The following is a 24,988-nucleotide window of genomic DNA, read 5'->3' on the forward strand; positions in this document are numbered from 1 at the left end:
ATGCCAGCACCCGATTTCAACTCGTTCCTTCGCTGTCCCTGTCACGCATGAACCTCTGGGACAACCTCTTGTATGGTACCGTTTCCCTTTTTTCTCTTCTCTTTTTTTTTTGACTAGATCTACTAGAAACAAGGCAAGGAGACTTCACAGAGCAACGCTGTGCTCTTTCCATGTCGTAAGCAGAGAATGGTCCAGGACTAATCCATACAGTGTTACTATAACCCTGAGAGAATCTCCAGACAACACTAAAAAACCACATTCAGTATAAATAGTTTATTAAAGAAAATAGCAAATTACATTTCTGTGAACAATCCGTAGAGGAGAAGTGGTGGTTTTCAAAATGTGTTGTTTTGGATTTGCTGTGTGTAAAGAGGGAGGGGGTCCCAGGCGACGCAGGCGCTACGGGAACACACTCAGCCTGCAGACCTGTCACTGAAGGGGAAGGAAAGGCTGGAGGTGTAAGTGGCAGTCAGATTTCACTTCAATATCTCCCTCCCTTGCACATTCCCATGTGCTGCACTCGAAGGGCCAGTTTGTCTGCATTTGCCCCTTCCCCGTGCCAGTTAAAGCCACAAAGAGTCATCCTATTTGTCCTACAAACATGGAGACAGGAAAGAGAGGAAGCAGTTCCCCAATGCCAGGCTTTTTTTACACCAGTACAAATAAGAAGAGTCAAATTCAAAAAATATTTGAAAGACTCGATTTGCTCTTGCTTTATCAGAATATACAACATGTAGGAGCAAACACAGTTACTTAATTTTGGCCAGTGCCGCTGCTCTCCTTTCCGTGTTCTGGAACAAGGCTCGGATCAGGCTCTTCACTTCAGCTGCAGAGAATTCAGCTGCAAGAGGCCCCTTCCCATCCGCCCACCTACAGGGAGAAGAAAGAGCTTCATTTAACCAAATGGCACAGAAGCGTCACGTTAAACAAGCCTTCCAAGAACTTGGTACAGTCGTAAGTTCGAAAGCAAACCAAACCAAACGCAACTTGAGTCTAGAATTGCCTGCCTGGGTATACAAAATAACAGGCTGTGAGATTATTTCTGTGCTTCTGACAATTCACGCCAACTAAAGTAATAGAAGTAATTATACAAATCCTCACGTTTAATTCAGATGAATCTCCACTGCAAGTTAAAAGCAGAGGCTGATCATAAGGAGCGCTCGCAGCAGCGAGGCACAATGCCAGGCTGCTTACTGTGAAATACCTCTGAACTTCGAGGAGCCAAGGGACACCCTGTGCTTGGCTCTCCCATAGCACTTGTTTTACCATTGTCTTTTCCTTTGCAGGAGGCAGCTGAATGTGTATGAGTGAGCTTGGAATGGACTAAACACGGAGGCAGGAACATCCCCAGGAGCAGTTACCTGATCCTCACTAGCGGTGCTGGCCCCGCGCGCGGTGCCCTCACAGCTCCCTGCCACTGGGGCCAAGCACTGACTGAGAAGGAAGAGAGGAAGACACCTACTGATCTACGATTTCTTGGAGGTTGGCTTGCAAGATGATCATCAGCTCTTTGAACGTCATCCACTTCTTCACGTAGACTGGAACTTCCTCTTGGTATTTCTTATTTTTGTCATCTTCAGGTAGTGGGGTGAAAACTCGGGGTCCTTCCTCCACCATGATCCTGCAGAGGGAGTACAACCGGTCTGCATCTTCCGCAGAGATATCCTAGAATTGAACACATTTAGCAGTTAAGATATGACAATGGTTGTGCTTCTGAACAGCGCATCTTAGTGGAAGAGCAAGCATTTCACTGTGAGCAGAGGTGTCATGGTGACGGTCTGGACAGTTTACAAGGGGATTGCTCAGGCCCAATGACACAAGCCAAGATTTTTGGCAGGCACAGCCTGAGCGAGTGCCCCATAAACTGGCTGGTATGGGAAAAGAGGGCTGGTTGGCTTAATGCGCAGTGGGAAGGCTTTTGGGTGTAGCCTACAACAGATGCACTAGTGTATTTCTATAATTTGCTGCGAAAACATATTTTTATTAAGAAATGTAATAGGGTAGTTGTACTTGACCCAACGTAACCTGACAATCATTCAAACACAACACTGGGAGTCAAAGGGAGACTGAAACAGGTAAGAATTTCAGTTTGCAACACCACAGGTATTTTGGCATCTGGTGCATAGATAGGATGGAGAGGTTTGTTAGACATGCACAGATTGAAAATGTATGGGAATAGATGGGGTCTGAGACAACAGTTAACTCCTGTGCCCTGAACAGAGAAAGGGACCAACACATAGAAGTGTTTGTAGTGGGAGTGCCACGCCGAATTCCAAATTACGACAACAACGTGGCCACTTCCCTGACTCTGCCCTTGACTAGAGAGTCATGGTATGGCTGCAAGAGCATATATGGTCTCAGCCGGACGTTACTGGTATTTTAAACATTTCTCAGAGACAGGGCCACACTTAAAATTTCTGGGAAAGGTACCTGTTGCCCTGAAACCTGATTTTGGAAAGAACTTGTAGGGGTTGCAGCTGCTGCTCATGGCAGCTGTACCCGACACTCATGCAGGTACCTCCAGGGCAGCAATCCTAGCGATGATCTCCGCGAGAGCTGTGTTCAGTAGGGTCCCCATAGCCTTGCAGTAAACAGTCACCGGCAGGACGTCTTGCCAGACCTTTCCCAGTCGTTTCAGCTGATGCAGCACCTGGAAGATAACAGCTCTTTGTTACCTGCATGGTACCAAGAAAAAAACAATCAGGCCAGAAAACTGTTGTTTTGACAAGTTCTACTCAGCTGAGATGCTGCACAGTTCTCAGGACTGAGGTTACATCCCGTACCTACCCAGGGACAACGTTCACAGACAACAGGATATTTGGCTTTGACTGCTGTGCTTACCTGCCTTATTGCTTTGTTTGCTGCAGAATAATTTTCTTCATCATCCATATTAGAAAAATTCCTGGCACTTGACAGCCTCTCTAGGATTTCTCCTTTCTGTACTCGCATCTGGGCCAGAAAACACGCTGTCCCTTTAGGAGCAAAAACAAGCAGAGAGAGGCAATTAAGTAATTATTACATTTGCTCTGCCATTTCAGAGACTGTAAGTGCTGAATAATGAACTTGCTCTAAGTTAGCTTTATTTTCAAAAGAATTTCTAGTCTCTAGACAGTCTCACAGAGCAAATTTAACCAGACCTGGTCACATACTTGGTAAGCTCTTGCACAGCTTGTGTTGCTACAGCGCTTTTGAAAAGAAGCTGAGTAGCAGCATTAGCTATGGATGACAGGCTCCTGTTAGGCTCTTCAATTCTGAGAGAAGGTTGTTTCCACAGAATAAGCTAAAAACTGAGCAGCAGATCTCAAAATATGGGTGCCAACACACCTCACTGGGTAACGACCTGTTCTTGCAACCATGTGCTGGACAAGAAGTGTTGGGTTTCAAAGAGTCAGGCCTTAAACAACCACCTCACGTAGAGTTGTAACGCTCTGTCAGGCTTCTAACCTAGAAAATGTCCTCGCTGCTTGTCCAAAACTCTTAAACAACAATCCGCTGCTGGGGTTAGTAGCCACACATTAAATCATTCAACGCAAATACCAGGATTAATTACCTTGTCATCCATCAATATATTTCAATACTGAAAGGTAAAATTACCAAGTCTCCTGAAGCAAGGTACCAGATCTACAAAGGTGGCTGCTCCATCGCACAGGATGTCAGTCAGGCGGTATCGGAACTGGTGGCCCAGGGTGAGCAAGTGGTGCGCGATGTACATGCAGTTGTTGTGGTGAATGGCTGCCAGCTGGGGTAGTTTCTGAAGGTTCTCTCTGTCCCAGGACGGAGGAAGAGCAAAGGAAGAAATGTATTTATTTAGACCTGGCTCTGTTAAGAAAATAGTCATGCCTACCCCAGAGAAATTTAGAGTGGACAAGTCTCTTTCAGTGACACCCCAGTGTCCTCTGACAGGTTTGTATACTTTTGATCTTCATTGCTGCTCTATTTTACAGGAAAAACATCAGGAAAAATCTCTGCATCAGACCTGGGGTCAAAGTTAGGTGGCTGGATCCAAATACAACCATTACAAACAGCAACTATCTCCTCGGTCAGGAGTCTGCCAACTCAAACTCTCCAGCACCTATTTTGCAGCACGTATGACTTAATAATATACCAAGAGTATTATATTTGGCCACTAGGGGAAGCCCTTAGTAATCTCTGGCTGTGGTGGACAAACCGGGGACAAGCAGGGCTGTTCCAATAGCATTGGTAACACATATGCACTTACTTGTGGTAAGTTGGCACTACATCACAGAACAGCTGGAATATGTTCCGCACCGAGTAGAAGAGCTGTATACAGCTACAAGGAAAACGAGGTTCATGTCAGTTTGTCAGTGGAATTAACATCTTGTTCACAAGTGACTCTTAACCTCTCCAAAGGTTAATGAGATAGTTTCAGTTTTTCTAAACAACTGACAGCTAACGTATGATAAAACATTGAACTCTGCAGTAGTGTTTTTCCCAACTAAATGGCCGAAGCCATGAAGTACATTGTGTACATTGTTTTCACTGCTTTAATAGCTAAAACACAAGAAAGTGTACCTGAACCTTCCCTGAAAACACAAGTCCAAAAGCTGCTGAACCTGAGCATTGCAGGGAGCCAAGTCTGCAGCTGTTCCTGCTGCACCAGCCCAGGGATCCGCCAGCCAAAACAGACTCACTGTAATGATCCATTCTCATTTTTAAGTATCTTCTGTTCTTTTAAAGTTGTTTTAATCTATTAACAGATCCTTGGCGTTGTCAAAGGCACCCAGGAGTTACCCACTGATAACTAACTCCTACCACTGATCCGTGCTGGCTGTGGCCTCCAGCAGCGTCTGATACGCCAGCTTCATCAGCTCCTCCACCGACGAACTGATGCGGCAGGTGGGTAGAGAAAACATGTACTGGGTCAGTTTAGTGTCGTTCTCCAAATTCACCACGTTGTTATGCAGAAGCTTATTAGTTTTTTGCATTTTTAAGTGATCTCCTGAGCCAGGATCAGGAAGCCTTGGAAGGGCTACACTGGAATCAGGCGTGATCTAAGGGAAAAGAAGAGAGGTATAATATAATTTAGAGCCAACAGAAAGGAGAGTGTGCAGGGCTACAAGACGCTGAATGACAGAGACTTAAGATAAATGCAAGGCTGAAGTCTCCTGCCTTATGAATAACTCTGCAGACCACTAAACAATTTATACAGCATTGCATGCCTTCAAGCAACTTGAAAGTAACCCTTTAAAGGTTCTTAGGCTTGTGACACTGGCCAGAAAAGCCTATGCAAGCACAATTCAGTCATTCTAAAGAACATATTGTTAGTGAAATAACCCACTTGAGCACCATTAAACAAGGCTTTGAAGCTGTTGTTGGCCAAGATGCTCAAATAATCAAGAGTACTCAGTGCTCCACAAAAGAAAGGACTTGACTGCTCTAGACAAGCCTTCTTTACCAGCCAAGCTATTATTCCCACACAGAAAACCAAGAGTCACCTTTACAGTATTGTGTATTTCTGAGGTCATCAGGTTTCTGGCTGCCACAATCACATCCTGGCACTTCTTGTTAGCAAAGTGGGAATTGACATTACGGGCGTATTTCAGTAAATCAGTCGTGTCTCCTTTCAAAATCTGCATGTTCTTCAAGGCTTTTTCAAATTCCTCTGCGGATTTAATCACCTGAGAAGAGCAAGCACATATTCCACATTAGCACAGTTCCCCAAAATCAAAGAACATAATTAATCGGTGCACAGGAAGCCAGCTGGGCAAGCAGCAATCATCATCTTTGGCTCACACACGCGCCTTACATCGCACACCCTGAAAGTCTCCAGGTCTCAGGTAAATACGGCCCAAGTTCCACAGATCAGAGCCCTCGTACACTTCACATTACGAGAAAAATAAGCCACAGCTTAACTGAGAGAAATACACAACTCTAGATCAGCAAAGCAGCTTTCTGCTGAAGCTGCCCATCTGGCATTTCTGCTGCATAGATCGGAAAGATTGGGAAACCTACCTCTATATACTGCTCCAGCTTGCTGCTGTTGGTTGGGATTGAATTCACCAGGCAGTTCTGAATTAGGCAGTCTGATAAATCTTCCCATATCACATCACCCAGCAGTTCCGGGAGTATAACCCTGCAATCCTTTGTATCTTCCGTAGGCTGCTCAAGGGGCACATCTGAGTTCAAGAGAACAGAAACAGGTGTTACTACGCTTCCTTTCTGGACCAGACCCTTCGGCAGTTCATTCAGTGCTTCCTGTCTGAGCATCGGCCATCAGCTGGTCCACAATCTTATCATGGAGGGATTCTGCTTAGGCAGGCCGTGTGCCAGGCCCGTGCCACCGCCCGCCCCACCAAAAGACAACTGAATTGTGTAAACTGAGCCCAGCTGCACGAACACCAGGTACCGATCCCAGCCCAAAAGGGAGAAACTACCTACTCAGCAAATACTTGTGAAGAACCTCAAAAATAAGCTTGATCTTGTCAAAAACCTCTATAGGAGAGGAATAATCCAAGTGAGGCTCCTTGGACTTAAAACGCAGGATGAACACATCTGACTGTTCCTCTGTGAATGGCTGAAGAGATGGGTATGAAATCAGTGGCTTGAGGATGTATTTCAGCAACAACTGACCTGAGAAACAAACAAATAAGATGTTTTCCAAGAGCAGGAGACAGGCAGTTCACTCCAGCGAGGCCCAACCGTGACTGTTTTGGATGTGGAGATTCCTCATGTGAAGCGGAAGAAACACTCTGCAATAGCTGTAACACGGACCAGCTAATGAGGTAAAATGCTGGGTTTGGCTTCACTAAGGACCATTTTACTCATGTATCTGTAAAGCTATAAATTGAGAACTGTTAAGAAAAGTCAGCTCAGCCCGGCTCTGCTCTCGCTGCTGACAAGAACTCTATGTCTGTGCGTCTCTGTGTGCGCCTGTATGTGTTGTTCCTCAGCGCCACACAGTATACTAGGGTAAACTGACAGGCAAGGATATCTAATTCTGGATAAATAATAGGATAAATAAGAAGAACCAGAGCATTAACCTCATATTAGCTGGCAACACAAGCCAAGGAGAAAGAAGTCTTCCCGTGTACTGCTGAAGTGAACTGGATCTCGATATCCATCCTAAACCAAGTCTGAACTTGTGTCTACGCAGACCAATGCAGCTCTATGTTTCTTTGGATCCATCTTACCAAAGCTTTTAAATTTGGCGTGCAGTTCTCCTAGGACAGCAAATGCCTGCAGCACAGAAGCAACCGGCGGGCCAGCAGTCTCCTCCTCTTTTGATGGCACAGTGTGTAAGTGCAGTTCTGAATGCATCGCTGACTCCAGGCTGCTGCTTTCTAGAGAAAAAGAAGAATCTCTCTGAACGGGGTCTGAGAGACACAGCAGATCTGAGAAGCTACTGCAAAGAACACCGGCACTTATCACTCCCACTCATCAGGTTATGCAAACAGCAGAAAGAGCTCCTAAGATTGGTTTTAGTTCAACCATGTTAATGCATTTCCTATCTTGTAGGAGCCCGAAACCAGCCACTTCAAATAGTGAAGCAAAACCAGTGAAACAAATGGGAATGGTGAGTACCTTTCGAAGGAGGAAGCTTCCATACTACCAATTTCTGCCATTCTTCTCCTAAATGATAGAGCATGTTCTCGGTCTGCACTGTGAGCTCCGTGCGCAGTGCTTTCAGGATCTTCAGCTCAAAGCCCTTGCGGGATTCCAGCATTTTCAGGTTGCTTCTTGTCTGGTGGTAAAATCAAACACAAAACGTTGGGTAACTGTTGTCCCTGCTAAGGAAAAGCATCTGGTGAAATGTATTGAAAGTATGCATGAACATTATTCCATATGCTTAAGAAGTCTTGATTACCTTTTCCAGTTGTTGAGCTGCTACAATGTACTTCTTTTCCAGCAAAGCAGTATTGTACTCTTCCATAGCTGTATCAAACTGCAACAATCAAACAGATTCATATGTCACGATATATCTGCAAACAGACTACAATTTCTTGAACAACACAGCTAGAGCCAGGGGAGCTGTAGACAGTTACTCGCAGGAGAAGTCCAGAATAACGCCACAGACTGAGAAGCAGAGAGGACAACTACTGCTTCAAGATTTTAAGCTGCTCCTCCACCTCACCTCCTGTAGCTTTTTCAGAACGCTCAGAACCAGCGTGTCTCGCTCCAACTGCTGCTTCAATTCAGCAAATTCGGCAACAGCGGCATTTGGGTCTCGCTGAACCTAAAATAACAAACTTTTCAGTTCCTGCACAGCAAGCAAATGTCACCAGACATACTTCTTTCTAAAGGTGGTAACAACATGAAATTTAAAGTATTTCTGTTACTAGAATAACCAGGTGAGGAGAAAGAAGGCTCCATCCATTTCATTCCTTGCTAGGAAGATTCTTATAAGCATTGAAAACACTTATAAACTGATTTATCTTTAAATGCATTACAGGTTTTTTTAAGGCCCTGTAAGGATATTTAGTCTTAAAAGGACTTCAGTGTTCCTTTAACACAGCCACCTAAAATGCAAGAATGCTTGAACTGAGCCAAAAGTTAATTCACAATTAACACTGTTACAGATCCCCAGATGCTGGAAAATGGATCAAAGAAGGCAAAACCAGAGTGGACCTGCTGTCCAGCCCACGGGAGCTGCTTGCATCTCCGTACAGGCTCCACTGAATGTGCACAGGTACGATTCGGGTTCCCTTTCTGCCTGCAACCAGGGTGGCCCCAGCACTGCCACACCTTTCTGCAATTTACGAGGCGGATCCTTCTTTTGGAAGGAGACCTGCGACACACTTTTCCAGCTGTACAACAGAGCGAACCAGAGCCAGCCCCTTAATGACAGCTCTGTGCTCACAGCCCCGACGTGACACACGCCTCTGCAGCATGTGTCACCTAAAGGCATTTTTTAGGGGTGAAATCATCCAGGGTTTGGTGAGGGGGGTGCTACAGGTGTGGGGTGAAGCCGGAGGCACGCCGGGCAGCCCCAGGAGGCGCCGCTGTCACCTCGTTCTCGATGCCCGCCCTCAGCAGGTCGATGCTGCCGGCCAGCGCGTCCACCTGCGCCAGCAGCTCCTGGGCGCTCTGCATGCTGGGCAGGAACTCGCTGTACTTCTGGTTGATCACGGTGCACACTTCTCCCTGCGGCAGAGAGGCAGCGCTGGCACCCGCCGCCCTGGGAGGCAGCGGAAAGGGGCCCTTGCAGGGCTCGGGGCAGCCGGGGCTGAACCAGCTGCCGGGGAACCCCAGCGCAGAGCGGCCGGAGCTCAGCGCCCGGGCCGGGGACACCCCGCGCCGCCCCCGGGCTCTCCCCAAGCCCCCCTTGCCTCCCCAGCCCCCCGTCCCGGCCCTGCCTTCAGCTCCTCCACGCGGCGGGAGAGCCGCCCGATGCGGGTGCCCAGGTCCTCCTTGTCCAGGCGGCCCGAGCTGGCCAGCACGGCCGCCACCAGCGAGCCCGCCGGCGCCGCCATCGCCGCCCTCCGCCCGCCGCCGCGCGGCACCACGGGACGGCGCCCAAGCGGCTACGGCGGCCGGAGCGGGACAGGCTTGTGCGGAGCGTCGCCAGCGCCCGCGGGGGGACACGTGGCTGGGCAGACGTGTGTGTGCGGGGACACGGGGGTGCGGGGAAAACTCTGTTGGTGGGGGGACATGGCTGCTGGGGGGCACATGATTGCTGGGGCTCTGTGGCTGCATGGGGACACGTGGCTGCTGGGGGTCCCCAGCTGCTGGGGGCTTTCCTGGGTGTCTGAAACTGCTGGGGTTGCGTGGCTGTGGCTGTGTCAGGCTTAGCTGTGCCCCCTGCCTTTCCACGGGCATCGCGGCTGGGCCTGGGGCGCCTCAGACACCCCCAGCTGCTGCGGGAGGGAGGGAGGGAGGAGGCTCCAGCCCCCAGCATCCGGCACCTGACAAAGATCTCGGGGCGGGTGGCGCGTCGTGGCGACGAGCTCTGTGCACGTCCGCTCATCCGAGCGGGGACGGAGGCGCCACGCCGTGTGCCATGCGGAGGGGAAGCGCCATGGGCACCTGGGCATTGCTGGCCAGCCTGGCCCTGGCCAGCTGGGGCGTCCGAGGTAAGTCCCTGGGCGTCAGTCGCTGCCTGCGGGGCTCTTGCTGTGGTCCCTGGAGACTTGTCACCCGTATTGCTGACCCCACGGGTGTCTCTGCGGCAGTGGGAGGGTGGCTGGAAGCAAGACCCCCACGGCTCACTGGGATCATCCATTGCGGCATCTTGATGTGAGTTCTGTAAATGGCGATAGGGAACACGGACTGAATCGGTGCAGCGGTTCCTGAGGACGCGATGGCTCTGATGGCGCTGCCTGCCCTGGACCGGTGCTGCGATAGTCTGGAGCTGTGTGCGTTGCCCCGTGGTTCACTGTTGGTTCAAACCCGCCTTGCAATGACAGAGAATGCAAAGTTGGACTTGGTAGTCCTGTGGTGTTAGACCAAAGTAGCCATGGGCTTTGTGTCTGGCACAAACGTGCAAGCAGGCGAGGCTGTACTCTGCTCCACTGTGCTCAGCAAACACAATAGAGCATTTACTCCCCTTTTGCAGACTCTGAAGGTGATGCCTTTGGGCCAAGGAAGCAATTCTGTGCAGTGTTTTGCATGCTTTTCTCTAAAAATATTGTTTACTATTAAGTAAAAAAACCAAATGGGTTTTGGCTCCCCATTTGGGCTCAGCTCCTGTTCATGCTCATGGAAACATTTCAGCTGCTGCTGAAACGTCTCTCACTGCAGCTGAACTTCAATACCAATGGGATCGGTGTGGGTCAAGGGTGTGCAATCCAAACAGAGTCCAGGTAGATGCCTGAGTCCAGTTAGTTTTAACTCTAATGGATTTAGATCTAAACTACCGAGACCTGTGTTAGCATGACCACCAGTTGAACACCCGGCTACTTTTCTGCTGAGCAGTCTGCTTTTTGCAGAGTTTTTTGTTTGTGACGTCCTTTCCACCACTCATGGGACAGTCCAATGTGGCGCTGTCACCACAGCCATCAACGTGAATGAGATCTCTGAGCTCTGCACCGCTGCGAGCGCTGAGAACTCAGCTCTGAGGCTCTCTGCTCTCCTTTTCTTTACAGGACAGAAAGTAATCCTGAAAGAAGTCAGTGGGAAGGTGTTCCTGCAATGTGAAAGTGGTGGAAGTCAAGTCAAATGGCGAAAAGATGGGAATGAGATAGAAGACACAAAACAGCTGGACTTGGGTGCAGTTTACAATGATCCCAGAGGAATCTATACATGTGAAATGGAAAACGGAAAGAGAAGCCCCCCGCTTCAGGTGCACTATCGAAGTAAGTGTTGCAAACCTGGTTTCTAGAGCCAGAACTGCTTGGAGTTTTCACCCAAGCATATTTTTGAGGGCACTGCTGATTTTCCAGAGTTTAAGGGTGGTTCCACCAGTTCGTGTGAGTCCTGACGGCTCCTGTGCTGGGTTGCCCTTGGGAACAGCCAAGCTTCACGTTCCCCTGCATGCGGTGTCCCTGGGAGTGTTTTACAGCCCCGTTTACTGCCATAACCTGGCAGTCACGCTGCCTTGTTACTGACCGCTCGCTGTTCCTGCCGTGCCTTGCCCTGAGTGCTGGGGACACGTGGCAGCTTGTGCTATCGCTCTTGAGTCACGCAGCAAGCCAGACCTCATCACTGGTCTCTCTCGCCCTGGAACCCGCCTGAGCTGGACGGGCGCTTGGGCTCAGCCTGACCCTGGCGACAGGGGCAGGGTGCTGGTCACGGCCCTGCTTTCAGTGTTTGTGTCCTTTTGGGCTTCCAGTGTGCCAGAACTGCATCGAAGTGGACGCTCCCACCATCTCAGGGATCGTGGTCGCAGATGTCATCGCCACCGTCTTCCTGGCGGTCGCCGTGTATTGTGTCGCTGGCCACAACAAGGGACGCATGTCTCGAGGTGAGGGGCCAGCCCCACTGGCTGCCCGCGGGGGGCATGGGGAATGCCTGGACGTGTTTAGGAGCTGTATGGTACCTCAGGGCTTCCCATCGCAGCCCACAGAGTCACTGCAGGCAGCGTGCCTAGGGTAGGGAGCCATGGGAGCATTCCGTGCACCCTTCCTGGCCCTGGCTCAGCTTCCCAGGAGAAGCTACTGAGTGCACAAAGTTCACCAAAACATCATCACAGGGACAGCAGCCGGTGGCACAGTGACATCTGAGGCCTTGCAGGGGCTTTCCACCGAGCCTCCCAGAGTCAGCAGAAGCTCAGGGCTGAAAGCAGACAGCCGTGTGCATTGGTTGGCGAATGTTCACCACACTGCCCACCATCCTTAACCACTTTCTTTCTCCATTTAGCTTCCGACAGGCAGAACCTGATTGCCAATGAGCAGGTCTACCAGGTGAGTGTGAGCTGCCTCTTACTCTTCGGGGTAAAGCTCTGTGTCCGGGCCGTGGCAAAGGGAGGGCTGGGTTCGCATCCCCTGTCCCCTCCCTCCCAGGGCTGGACAGACACGGCTGTAGCTCATCTCGCCTGTTGTTTTTCTCCTAGCCCCTTGGCGAGCGGGACGATGGACAGTACAGCCGGCTGGCACCTGCCAAGGCCCGCAAGTGAAGTGGGAAGATGCTGTGGCCTGTGATTCCTTCACACCGGGAGCGATACCGCGGCAAAGCCAGCGCCCAAGAGCACTGGTACCCTGCCCTGGCACTGCCCTCATAAGCTCGCTGCTGTCAGAACACAGCACAGGTTTTTGTGCAGAGAGCCCTCCAGCTCCTTGCCAGGATGGGCTGCTTGTAGCACTCCGCTCTTTCCATGACCTCTTGTGCTTCTGTATTCCTCTCATTAAAGATGAGCCTGTCTCACAGGTTGTGTTTTCCTGCTTTTGTAGAAGTCTGGGTGATAGGCTTGAGAGAGCGCCAGGCTGGGAATTGCCTTGTGACTTGTGGTATAAAGTGAGCACTAGAAGAGTTAGCACTCAGTAAAAACTGGGCACAAATCTGTGACACGTCTGACACGGCAAACAGCGCGTAGGCTGTGCAAAGCTGTGGGTGTCCTTACAGGAATCGGTGTGTGATCAGCCTCGTGGACAGCAAACAAGAAAAGGCATTGTTTTCCTGTGGTGTTGGCTCTTTCCATGACCACTTCGTGCTCTTTACAGAAGCACAATAATATCTTGGTGATTTTTTTCTGCTCTAATCTGCTCCAGTGAAGGCGAAGTGTGATACCCTACCTGCAATGGCTGTATGTCAATACTCACCTTTGGTCTCCAAAGCCATCTCGGTAGGACCTTGTAAAAAAAGTGCCCATATTACTTTCAGACGTGAAAGCAGTGAGCAAAGGTGGCTAAACACACCCAAAGAGCAGGAGAAGCCCAAGCTGAGTGGGTGGGTGTGCTCTGCACAAATCAAAGATGCAGCAAGGGCAACATCTACATCTCCTGTATTTGCGAGAGGCTCCTCAGCGCCCCGCTCTCGGAAGGACAGAAATATTTCTGTAGTGCCGCTGAGAGGCAGAGAGATGTTGTCACTGCGTGGGTGCTGATGCCACTGAGATAAGGGGAGCAATGGGGTGGTACTGGCTGGGGCAAATGTGCAGTCCCATAAATGGTGGCAGAAGCACCGGGGTGCAGCTTGGAGCAAGATTTAGACCTTGAACACCCAGAGCGGTCCAAGTTATCACGTCCCATTTGTGGCCGTGGCCACACGGCTGGTCTGAGCACGTGTCCCTGGAGCTGTGCTGTTCTGCACAAGCTGAGCATGGCCCAGAGTTGTTTCAGAGCTTGGGGCGTTAGTGCTCTTTGTCTCTTGCATCTCCCTCCTAGCTGTGTAGCGCCTTGTATGGTAAACCCAGCTGTGCTGCCTTTAAAACCACATCCTGCAGGGTAAGCGCAGCAATCCGAAGCGTGAAACTTGCTGGGTGTTCGTGTCTCCACACTGAAACTCAAGGGTTAAACCACCCCCAGCCCCCATCGTTGCTGCTGTTTCCTTTCTTCGGAGCTGTTGCTCTGCAGAGCAACAGAAATGTGGCTCCCAGGCACCACAGCACCTCTCAGGCCCTTCTTAAGTTCCTACGTGCCCCATGGCTGCTGCTTGGGAAACCGCAGGTGTGGCACTTGCACATCCCCTGAGATCCGGAGCCCTCGGGGGGTGGAATCGGCTGCCCCGAGCGGCGCGGGGAGCACGTGGAGCCACTCGGGGTGGAAATGAAATGGGAGGGAAAAGCGGAGCGTTCAGCTGGAGCGGAGAGCGGCGGGGAAGCGTGAGGACAAAGGAGGCCAGGAGCCGCCAGTGAGGCTGCAGGTCTTTAATGAGAAGGATAACTTCCCTTGCCAATGTGCTCATTTGTTTCTTTTCCCTAATGTCAAGCTGAAGGAACACAGCAGGGTGCCTGTCGTGTACGACAAAACGCCTGGGCCTCAGCAAGCCTGGAGAGAACCAGAACCGAGCTGGGAAGAAGCACACGGACCCTCTGCTGCTCCTCGCCAGCCCGTCATCCATGGGAACGTCAGAAGCCCCTGGGCTCCAGGCCTGCGTACACTTCCCGCTGGCCTTTCCGGATGGGCTGTGGAAACAGCAGAGAATCCTTGTTAACACACCATCACAGGACACCAGGCTCTGGGTTCACCCAACCCGTGGAGAAAACGACAACAGGGAGAGCAAGATTGGTGCTGCTCGCACACAGCAAGCTTTGGTTCTGCTCCCGACCCCCGTGTCAGCACCAGGAGATGGGGTCCACCCTCACCACCCTTGTCCTCTGCTCCTGGGAAAGCCCGCAGGCTGACTGGGTGCTTCTTGCAAGGAGGAAAAAGGATAACTGCTACACACTCCCGGCTCTGGCTATCCTTCCCCAACAGCAAAGAGACATGGAAGAAAGTGCAGCTTCTCCATACCTCATAGTCCGGGTTTGGAACTGGGGGAGGACGCTGCATCTTCTGGGCTGCAACAGAAGCAAAGAGAGATCATCCTCGGTGATGCAAGTGGTCTTTTGTGGAGATGATCCCAGGGCAACGCATACCATGGGTCAACTCGCATGGCTTTGTTATGAGCTTAGAGCTGCTGCAGGCGGGATGCAGGATCATTTAGGGAGAAATCAGATTGCTTTGAGCAAGGGTAAATTTCTAGCTTTCCCAGTTGTGAAGAAATAGGTGAAAACAAGAAGGCCCTGTGAGCACAAGCCCAGGCCACAGCTCCACAGGAAGCCGCCCCCATCCCAGACAAGAGGGCAGCCTGGAGCAACAGATGCGGCAAGCAGGAGCATCGCTGGGCAAGGTTTGGGAGGCCTGGGGGGAGCAGAGGAGGCTCCGTCACTGAGGAGAGCAAGCGCTGGTTTAGTGCTTAGCACACACCATGGAGAGCAGAGATACCCGTGCAATGGCTCTTACCTCGTGGGCGACCGCCAGCGCTAGCACTCGCTTTCCCCTTCCTGTCTTTGCTGAAGTAATAGACCAGGATCAGGACCCCGAGGGTGATGAGAAGATCTGCAGTGACGATCCCTGTCACCGCCCAGGCATCCAGCTCCTGGCAGTTTGCACACACTGCCAGGAGAGAGGAAAGTGCTGTGAGATGGGCGCCCTTCCTTTGCGGCAAGGAAAGCGCAGGTCTTGCTCGTCTGCTGAGTGCCAGCAGGGAAGATACGGTTCTGGGTGGAAAGGAGGAAGGAGCAAACAGAAGGGGCCAGCACAGGCTATTCTATCCTATCCACCCCACCATTTCTGTCTGCAAACAGACACAGACCAGGGGCTGGTGTGTGCACCTTCCTTCGCTGTCCTCTGCTGTTTGCATGGCCTGAGCCCAAGGATGCAAAACATCCCCTAGGTCATTGCAGCCATGGACTCTGATTACTGAATACAGGGCAGCTGCCCTAACTTCAAATGGCTCAGAGGCTTAAATCACTGCCAGGGTGGAGGTAAACTCCAGGCTGTGTGCTCCAGATGGGACTGTTACACTCTGCAAGGTAAGAAGTGCCTCTGCGACTGGGGACAAACATTACTCTTGCCCCGTAGCATGGCAGAAGCTGTATGAAAAAGAGATCATGTACTGTATATGTGGGAAGCATTGCTGTGCAACCAGCTTGAGGACAGAGGAAGGGAAAGGAGAGGAGAGCAGGGCAATTCCATTTGCCAAATGTGGCCACACAGGGTGGGAAGAGCCTCAGCAGAATTGTGTTCACCCAGAGCAGCAGCACTGAAATGGAGGGCTCGGCTCCCAGTATCTGTCACTGAAATGTGCAGACTCCACGTTCGGCCCGATGACTGAGCGCCTTTTCACTCACCTCTGACGTTCAGGTACATCTCATGCTTCTTGCCACCCGAGGAGCAGCTCACGTTGGCAGGGGAGCTGTCGTGATTCTCGATAACGTACTTCCTTTCCCCGCTGGCTGGTTTTGTCCCGGTTATTTCCCAGACTATGCCGCTCTCTTCAGACGAGGGACATGTGATTGTCACCGTGGTTCCTGAGATCTCCACCAGGAATTCTTCGTTGGAAGGTGGGCCAACGAGAAGAGAAACCACCATTACAAATGGCTTCTGCTTGGAGACCACTAACAGTAATTAGGGGCGACGCATTATAACTTATTTTTCTGATAGGTGATAGCGGTAGCAACTAACAAACAAGAATTTTTTGCCTTCTAAAATACCGCTTGAACTGAAATATTTCTATCTACCTTTTAGTCCACACCTTCGAGGTCTCTGCAGTCTTTATATCACGATAAATAGTTAAGAATGCTGGTAAAACACTTACCCTCCTGTTCTTCGGTATCCTCTGCAAAGGAGAGAACAATACGTGTTAACGAATGTGCCTGCTATTACCTTACCACTTGTTTCTGCTGAAAAATACCCAATCCTGCCTGGGGTCACTTGCAGCAATCAGGAACAATTAATGACAGACAGCTTTCCATACCAGTGAGATCAGTAACAACTAATGAACCGGGAAATTTTCCTATCCTGCAACATTTGCAAGACTTAAATATTTCTATTTGACTTTTAGTCCTCGCTTGTGAGGGATAGTTGGTCTTTTTATCACACTAAGCAGTTAAGAATGCTGGTAAAATACACTTACCCTGCTGAGCTGCAATGCGCGCTGCAAAAGAAAGAATAATAAGTGTTAAGTAATTTAGCTACTGATATCATACACCTTTCCTACTTCCAGGCTATCTTTTCTGAACTCAGCTGCTTGAAAGAGATGTTTATACTCCTATATTTGTGCTAAAGGCAGTAGAAGCATTCTGGTAGCTGAGACAGGATGTTGTTCTGAGATGAAGCTTTTCCTTTGGAAGCCATTTTTAACACAAAATAACACAGAATGGAAATTTGACTAATTTTCCGCCCCGGTTTAGAAAAAGGGGCATTGCAAGCTGTACACACACCAATTTTGCTTGATGGTCATGGACCACAGACTGCTGGAAAATCAAGCCTGGTTTCTGCAGTAACGTGGAAATTGCTACCACTCCCATGATATCACGGTGAATCTGAAGTTATTTACCCATGATCGCAAACACTTGTAAGAAAAGCACATGAATGAAGAGTAAAGATAAAATTAAACTCAGAGAACCGCATAGTTCACACCGCTGCAGAAAGCAGGGAATCAAGCTCTAGCCCAGCTACACGAAGTCCGGAGACCCGGTGTCTTAGTGAATCGAGTAGGAACCAGAATGCATCAGGGACCTTAGGTGCTTTTCTCCAGCCCGAGTGGCTGGATCCCCGTTTCTCCGCAGCACTCGCTCTGGGGAGCAGCAGCTCCATAGGTGCCATACGTGCCAGCCACAGACGTGGCTGCAGGCGCTTTGCAGAACCAGCTGCGTGGCCCTGTGCCCCCTCCCCTGCAGCCGCCCCTCGGCCCCAGCCGGACTCACCCGCACACAGCAGCAGTGCCAGGAGAGGCAGGGACCGCTCCAACCTCATCCTTGTCTTCCTCCTCCTCTTCCTCTTCCCTACCACATCAGATGGGCATCACCGAGGCTGGCTGCGAGGGAGGAAAGAAGACAATTGCCTTTTCGAGTTCTCGCTTACAAGAAAGAGGCCCAGGACTTTTTTCCCAGAATCGTGTGTGGCAGCGGGCTGAGCGGCGCTGGGGAGGCTTTCCAGCGAAACCTGCAAGCAGCCAAGAAAGACACAGAACACGTATGATAAAATAAGCCCATGTCAGGAAGTGCGGAGGCTCAAAACGTGTTCCCGGAACGTCACCGAGAGCGAGGAGTGGCTGCTCTGCACCAGCCCCATTCAGGTCTCGGGAGATCTGGTGTAACTGCTCTGGGAGCAGCGGGAGAGATAAATGAGCCCAGACTAGATTCGCCATCAGGACCTTCCTAACAGCTTTTCAAAGTGTTCCTGAGTTCAAACTGCTGCAAGCAACACAACGACAGAACAAACAACAAAGGAACCTGAAACACTACAAGAAGCACCTTGAGACACTGCACAGCCAGCAGAAACGAGTCTGTAAGTGCCAGGCTGTAAAACCCGCAGGTTTTAGTAATTGGTGATGCGATCTGGACTCTCGTTATCCTACTCTAACACATCTCGTTCGTTCCTGCTGCCTCTCCAAGAGCGGCATGTGCGAGATCCTGACCTGCACTCTCCTCTGCACACGTGGTGACAGCGAGGAGCGCAGCACAGGGTGGCCAAGCACCGCAGCCCCTCCTGCACCCTCCAACCTGAGCCCAGGGCTCTGCTCCTGGCACACAAGCAATGACACGCTGTCCTGTCAGGAGGGAACTCGCTTCACCGTGTTGCTGTTTCTCTTCCGTTTCAATACGAGGCTGCAAAAGCAACTCCACATTTCCATGCAGCATTCAATTGCACCTACAAGAAAACCATCCTGGAAGCCTGCGGCATCCTTCCATGTGGGAGGAGGCCAGATCCTGCGTCGGACACCTCTGCCCACGGCCCAGCCGGAGGTCTCGCAGTGTTTTTTGAGGAGTCCTCCGTGCACCCGTGTCCCCTGGCTTTGCCAAGCCCGGCAGCAGGGCTGGTTCCACTAGAGGGGGCTCCTGCCCCGTCCAGCCGCTCTGCTCCGCTCGCCTGGCAATGGGAACGTTCTCCTTCCAAACTGGCGCTTGGGGCCAGCAGAGACCCCGCGGCTCCATGGGGCTGGGGCCTTCCCGAGCTTTGCTTCCAGCAGGGATGCTGCCATGGACAAAGTGGGAACATACCATCTTTTCCTTCTGCTTGAAGCCCACAGAGGTGGCAAAGCTGCCCGTACGGTTGTGAGAACAGCGGGGATGTGAGGGCGCGTGTCTGAAGGGACATTGCGAAGCCAACCAAGGGTCCCTCCTTCCACAAGGACACTCTGTGTTCCTGTACCTGACACACACATCTCAAGGGACCCCTTTCCAGATGTCTGGAAGGATGGAACCGGCTTCTTGCTCCTGCCCAAGAAAACGACACTTAATGACATGGCTAATGACAATGCTGTGGGTCCTTATTTCATTTATTGAGGTGCTCTCTTTAGGTGTTAGATCACTCTTCTACTGATTTCTGTTTCAAAATGAGATGTTGCTAGTAAGGCTGCTGGAGAAATGGTCTTCTCTTAACAGTTGGAGTCTTTTTCAAACAAGATGCTAAAGTTTAGTAAAAGTGTGCAAGTAAAGCTCAGAACAGACCCTCCTCCCAGTCCTGTGCATTACCCAACCGTGGTCTAAAGTGAGAGCCGGTGGTGTTGCCACACGGGCAGTGACCAAAGTCACTGCTGTGCAGGACCAGCTCAGCGTCCCTGTCCCAGCCTTGGCACCACTGCGAGGAAAACTAGCATTGGTCACAATGAAAGTTCATAACCGGGGATGACTTCTTGAACCCAGACCATAGACCGGGCAGAGCTCAGCCGCAGCCAGCGCGGGTTCTCTGTTACAGTCATTTACTGTCTTCAAATGCAAACATCCTTATTTTGTCAACACACGCACACCACTCAGCTCCATGCTCACAAGGGCCATGTGCCACCAGGAAAATATTTTGACACAGCGAGTTTCTCTAGTACCTCGTGCTGCTTGTTTAGCACAGTGGGGTTTCCTCAGCCCTGCCTGCCTGGACTCATGGCCGATGAAATTGTCTTTCGACTTTTCCAAGAACTTCACAAGCACCACTTAGCGCAGTGTCCCAGTTCTGCGGGATGTCTGCAACCAAGTAAAATCACAAAGATCACTTCAGTTTACTGTAGGTAGCTGAGTTTCAGTAGGACACTTCACGCTCCATGTGTGCCCACCCCGCCGCCACCGCCTCTCTGCTTGGGGTTGCTTGTTTTTGGGTTGTTGGCAGGTTTTCGCGGAACAAACGGCTCTCATTGCTCCAGGCTGGCTATGAACACCTTCAGGCAAACTTTCTTTTAGGAGCAAAATTACCTCCCACAAGAGGGGAGTGGTTTGAGGTGGAAGCTGGGAGGAGGGATGATTGCAACACAAACGAGCAAAGGAATATGGGAGGCAGAAGAAATTAATCTTACCTTGAACAATCTCTCTCTGCCTGGAGCGGGAAGGAGAACTCGCGTTGCCTGGCCGGGGAAGCTGAGAGGGAGGAATCTGCTCTGCTGCGCGGGGAAGGCTTCGGGAAACTCGTCTTTCAGCCAGTTGTGAAGAACCTGCAAGGGTTTTCTCTTTCCGTGGAGCGCGGACGTGTCTTCCCGATGCGCGTCCCCAGCTGGCCGGGTGCTGTGCTGGCCCTTGGGGTACAGCTCCGAGGTAAGGAACCCGGGCTCCCCGGCCTCCCCGCCACCTCCACCGTCCTCTTCTGACCCCTCCGTATCATCCCCGCTGAGGCAGCCACTGTACAAGACTCTCGCCGCCTTGTTGTGGGCGATCTCTGTGATTCTTTCACTCCTGGGTTCACTGCAGGTGACACGAAGCGATTGAGTTTCATCGACAAACAGGTTTAGGTGTGTTCACGCGGAAGAACAACACCGATCTCATTCTGAGCTCTGGTTACACATCTTTTCCTCCCCTGCCAGGAATCTGGACTTTACTCCTAGACTTTTTTTCCACTGTCTTTGTTCCTAGACAATCAGTTTGTTAAGCAGCACCGGGTTTAAATCCTTTACACATCAACGAGTCCAGACCGACAACAATAAACTCGCTTGGATTTTCAGAGGGTTATATATCTGGAATTGAAGACCACCATGTCCTCCCCTCCCAAATGCATCGGCACATGGTTACGCTCCATGATCTATCTTGAAAAAAGTGTTTTACACTTATTTCCCACAGTTGTTTTTTAAAGGGGTTTAAAATGAAAAGATTTGACCCTGAATGTTTGGATGAGAAACATGATCTCCGGTAATGAAGGTTTCCAAATGCAAACACCTACAGTGTTTTGGCAGGTCGGATATTTTCTCCTTTGAGGAAAAAAACTATTTGGCAAGGAAGCGTTTGGCTATGAATTGTTTCCTAATACCAGAAATATATTGCAAGTCTTTATTAGGAAGCGGTATTTTACAGCCACAGATAAGGTGGGTTTTTTCACTTGGATCACACTGGGGTGCGTTAACCCATTTTCCTAAAGTGACAAGAAATCAATATTTTCTTTTTCTGCTGGGCTAGTTTAACCAGTGAGTGAAAGGAAAGTGCGGGGTGCCCATGGCCAGCCCAGCGCACTGTCCCCTGCAGCAGCAGCGAGGTGTTCCGCTCGGCGCTTTGCGGAAACTACACCTTAATCCCCTAACCCGGGGAGCTAAAGCGCCCAGGCAAGTAATTCAGCGATCGTGGGGAAACCCAGTGAGAACGTGCAGCACCGCTTTGCCAGCGCCTGAACTCGGTCTGGAAGGGCAGGGCAAGCCAGAGGATGACTAGGGCTCCGGCATGATAACCCTCTTCAGCAGCAGCACTTTGGTTTTCCCATTTGTCTTGCTGGTTGTCTCTCTCGCTGGTTGTGTCTCTCTCGCTGGTTGTCTCTCTTGCAGGTAGCATCAATGCTAACTTACTCCTGTGGTGGTCGGGTTAACAGCAGATGTTTCTTTGGCAAACAAATGCTTACACATTTACCTTGAGGATTTCCTGAGTTCCTCAGCCTGCCTGTATTTGCCTGTCGTTGTCTAGCTGGGTGGTTAACCTCCTAACAGGCGCCACTCACATCAACAAGAGCCGTTTTCACCATGGTGTGTGTGACACTTAGGCTGATGATACAAAGCGTGTAAAGGAAAGTTACAGCTCAGGAAAGATAAATTGTTAATTGAGGCTCAGCAGTCCCACCTGAAAGGGGGAAATCTGCTTGGGGAGTTGAGTGCAATGAAGTGTAATCACTTGTGAAAATGTGACCAGAACAAGCACATGAAAAGTTACACGGGACTTTTAGAGCTGGTCAGGAGCAAGTATATATTTAAGGAGGGGTGGCATTTACAACAGCGTGGAACCTTCTAGGTGTCAAGTTTACTGATGCCTGAAGAGAGACATTCCCCTCAAAACACAGCCTGTTGTCCCCATAGGCAAGTCCTTCTCAGCAGTCTTCTCTCAACCAGTTATTGCATCTGGGAGTGTTTAACTGTGCAGCCACAAAACTACAAAGAAAGCACTGAACTGGCCATTGGGATGAGAGCAAACTCCCCTGAAACCAGCACTGTGCAGCTTGCGTATCCACGGACAAAACCCACACAGGGGATCTCCTGGATTCTGCACAGGCAGGATCACCCCCCTCGGTAATGATACATCTGCTTGAGACGGTCATGTTAAACATTGACGGGGACAGATAAGGAAGGCTCCTGCCTAGACTAAACGCAGATAAGGAAGAGTAATGATCCTACTCCTAGACAGTAGTTTTCATGATCTCTAACGCCGGCTCTTCTCCCTGCAGTGCTGTGGCTTGCGGCGGCCGTGGAGGTTCACACTTCCAAGGAGGTGGCTGCTGTGAACGGCACGAACCTGCGGTTAAAATGCACCTTTTCCAGCAGCAGCCCTATTAGCCAGCACCTGTCAGTAACCTGGAACTTCCAGCCCGAGGACCTGAGCTCTCCTGAGCCCGTGAGTGAGACTTTTACGCTCCATTTTGTGTACTCACACTTGCCCAAACCAACCAGTCCCAAGGCGCGTAAGCCAGTGACTGCACCAAGGTATGGGCAAGCACAGCTAGAATGCACAAGTATGTATATCTTGGGCCCTTTCTCTACGACTCATAATGATTATTGTGAGCAAGAAGTTCTGTTTACAGAATCTGGTGAAAGAAATATGTTTTATGTTTAGTTTAGGGTAATCAGGGTTAAAGTAGCTGGAGCCTGGTGAAACTGTGCCTGCTTACAGCACAGCTGAACCCTGTGTCGTAGCTGACATCCCGCACCTGATGCCACTTACAAAATGATTTACCTTGGCCAACATGGCAGGGCACGCAGCTCAGCTCCTGCTGCTGTATTGCTGAAGGCCAGCCCAACAGAACTCAGCCCAGCAAAGCCTTGGCTTTAGCAGGACAGAGCTCGCATGGCTGCTGGAGCAAAGGCACCATCTTTGCATAATGGCCTCAGAGTTCATCTGAGAGCGGCTGTGCAGACACAGCTCTCCGCAGCCCCTGCTCTCAGCCAGTGCCGCTCTGCTTCCACGGGCTCCTTCCATCGCAAAGACTGCCCAGTGTGCGGCAATAACAGCTTCCTCTCTTTTGTGTAGGTATTTTATTACCTGAAGGAGCCCTACAGGCCATCCACTGGACGGTTTAAAGAGCGAGTCACTTGGGACGGGAATATTGCGCGTTATGATGTTTCCATCGTTATCTGGAATCTGCAGCCCACTGACAACGGGACATTCACGTGCCAGGTGAAGAACCCACCGGATTTTCATGGCACAGTTGGCAAAGTGCAACTCAGAGTTGTGCAGAAAGGTGAGAGGCCAAGACCCCCACCAGAAGTCATGTGAATTTAGCCAGTGCGAAGCATGGGCACATGTTCCTCCACATTTGGGAAAATGTATGCAAGAAAAGGGATTATAAAGAGAAAGCGTGAAGGTACTTAATGGATACAAAGAAAAAAGGGAGCCTGGGGAAAGGTTCTGTTCACAGATACAGGCTCCCAGCCACATGCTGAGAGCCCCTGAGTGTCCGTCCTGCTCATGTGTTTCTCTCCATGCAGTGCACTTCTCAGAAATCCACTTCCTGGCCGTGGCCATCGGGTCTGCTTGTGTTCTGATGATCCTCATGGTGACAGTTGTGATTATCTGTCGACACCATCGGAAGAAAGCACAGGAGAAGAAGATCGAGGTGGCAGACACTGAACTGTAAGGACAGAGGGGAGGGAGAAAGGCTTCTGGGAAAGCTTGTCAAATATATCTTAACAGCTCTTTTGAATCATTGGCTTGGACTCTGCACTAAGCATTTACAATGCAAAACTGCCAAGACAATTAGCAATAATTGGCTGCTGACTGGCAGTCAGAACAGAGCCCCAGGATGAACAAGTCCTCATTTTGCTCCTGCCCTTTGCAGTGGCTCCTCGCTCGGGGAAGGCAGTTGTGGTAGCTGATTGCTCTGTTCCGTGAACCTGACGCTGTGGTCACCGTGCACTTAGCATTCTTATGATCTTGTCCTGTGACTTGTTGTTATATGCTATGTATGCCATATGTAAGTCAGAATGCGACTCTGCTGCTCAGGATATATGATGCTGATTTGAGATTTTCCCCCCTCCTCTACCTTTTTTAATAACAGCAGAGAAAAGGAGAACCTGAAGAGGACAGAAGAAAAGGAAGCCAGTCCATTGGAAGACTAGAGGTCTTTGATGGTAAATACAATACAGATGTCCATTCAGACATTCCATAACTGATGCCTTTGTGCTACTGCAGGCTTTCTAAGAGAGTTTTACTTGTATATGTTGCTTTTATTCACCGTCAAGAGGCCACGGCAGCCATAAGCAGAAACAACTGGGACTACAGTCACCATTTGCTTTTGAGAAGCCTCCAGAGACTGGCAGTGGAGACAGAGCTGGCTCTTAGCTGCGCAGGAGGTTCTCCACGCTGGTGTTGAGGCTCATTTGTTGGAAAGCTGCTGTTGCTGCTTTCCCTGTCGTGCCCGCTTTGTGGAGAAAGAGGAGTGAATTAATTTCCTTTCACCAGTTTGGATTCTGCTTTTTGATTCATTTAATCTTTATTGTTTTAAAACCGCTGCAGGAGGACTGAACTGTTTCCAGATGTGCTGGCTTTGCTGCAGCATTT

General features: G+C 50.4%; 4 protein-coding genes across 4 annotated transcripts; 2 read left to right on the forward strand and 2 right to left on the reverse strand.

Moving 5' to 3' along the window:
* Positions 1-736: 736 nt before the first annotated feature.
* Positions 737-9,431, reverse strand: ZW10 (zw10 kinetochore protein; the record flags this gene model as incomplete). The annotated part of the gene is made up of 16 exons (XM_080358049.1): positions 737-870; positions 1,463-1,665; positions 2,519-2,650; positions 2,842-2,972; positions 3,595-3,764; positions 4,220-4,291; positions 4,774-5,012; positions 5,457-5,639; positions 5,974-6,137; positions 6,400-6,591; positions 7,152-7,301; positions 7,543-7,702; positions 7,826-7,903; positions 8,093-8,194; positions 8,968-9,102; positions 9,315-9,431. The coding sequence occupies 16 exons, from the start codon at positions 9,429-9,431 to the stop codon at positions 750-752; spliced, it is 2,349 nt and encodes a 782-aa protein (XP_080214175.1). The 3' UTR covers positions 737-749.
* Positions 9,432-9,917: 486 nt separating this feature from the next.
* CD3D (CD3 delta subunit of T-cell receptor complex) lies at positions 9,918-12,761 on the forward strand. The gene is made up of 5 exons (XM_080358069.1): positions 9,918-10,031; positions 11,043-11,252; positions 11,729-11,860; positions 12,256-12,299; positions 12,449-12,761. The coding sequence occupies exons 1-5, from the start codon at positions 9,959-9,961 to the stop codon at positions 12,509-12,511; spliced, it is 522 nt and encodes a 173-aa protein (XP_080214195.1). The 5' UTR covers positions 9,918-9,958; the 3' UTR covers positions 12,512-12,761.
* Positions 12,762-14,192: 1,431 nt separating this feature from the next.
* Positions 14,193-18,009, reverse strand: CD3E (CD3 epsilon subunit of T-cell receptor complex). Its single transcript, XM_080358076.1, has 7 exons — positions 17,747-18,009; positions 16,954-16,974; positions 16,636-16,656; positions 16,169-16,369; positions 15,279-15,431; positions 14,787-14,833; positions 14,193-14,458 (listed from the first exon to the last, which is right to left on the reverse strand). Exons 1-7 carry the CDS (start codon positions 17,793-17,795, stop codon positions 14,402-14,404), a joined length of 549 nt encoding a protein of 182 aa, XP_080214202.1. The 5' UTR covers positions 17,796-18,009; the 3' UTR covers positions 14,193-14,401.
* A 2,496-nt stretch (positions 18,010-20,505) lies between these two features.
* Positions 20,506-24,546, forward strand: LOC308048604 (myelin protein zero-like protein 2; the record flags this gene model as incomplete). The annotated part of the gene is made up of 5 exons (XM_080357834.1): positions 20,506-20,560; positions 22,659-22,825; positions 23,459-23,669; positions 23,917-24,061; positions 24,486-24,546. 5 exons carry the CDS (start codon positions 20,506-20,508, stop codon positions 24,544-24,546), a joined length of 639 nt encoding a protein of 212 aa, XP_080213960.1.
* Between the last annotated feature and the right edge of the window lie 442 nt (positions 24,547-24,988).

The sequence above is a fragment of the Nesoenas mayeri genome, assembly GCF_963082525.1.
Source record: "Nesoenas mayeri genome assembly, chromosome: 22".
NCBI classification, from domain to species: Eukaryota; Metazoa; Chordata; class Aves; order Columbiformes; family Columbidae; genus Nesoenas; species Nesoenas mayeri.

What these genes read in the sequence shown, in the direction of transcription:
- CD3D (XM_080358069.1), top strand. Translation starts at nt 9,959, where the DNA reads ATGCGGAGGGGAAGCGCCATGGGCACCTGGGCATTGCTGGCCAGCCTG. An exon ending in GGCCAGCTGGGGCGTCCGAG is followed by an intron (nt 10,032 to 11,042) that starts GTAAGTCCCTGG and finishes TTTTCTTTACAG; the next exon opens with GACAGAAAGTAATCCTGAAA. An exon ending in CAAGGGACGCATGTCTCGAG is followed by an intron (nt 11,861 to 12,255) that starts GTGAGGGGCCAG and finishes TTCTCCATTTAG; the next exon opens with CTTCCGACAGGCAGAACCTG.
- CD3E (XM_080358076.1), bottom strand. Translation starts at nt 17,795, where the DNA reads ATGAGGTTGGAGCGGTCCCTGCCTCTCCTGGCACTGCTGCTGTGTGCG. An exon ending in GGATACCGAAGAACAGGAGG is followed by an intron (nt 16,370 to 16,635) that starts GTAAGTGTTTTA and finishes CTTCCAACGAAG; the next exon opens with AATTCCTGGTGGAGATCTCA. An exon ending in GATGTACCTGAACGTCAGAG is followed by an intron (nt 15,432 to 16,168) that starts GTGAGTGAAAAG and finishes CTCTCCTGGCAG; the next exon opens with TGTGTGCAAACTGCCAGGAG.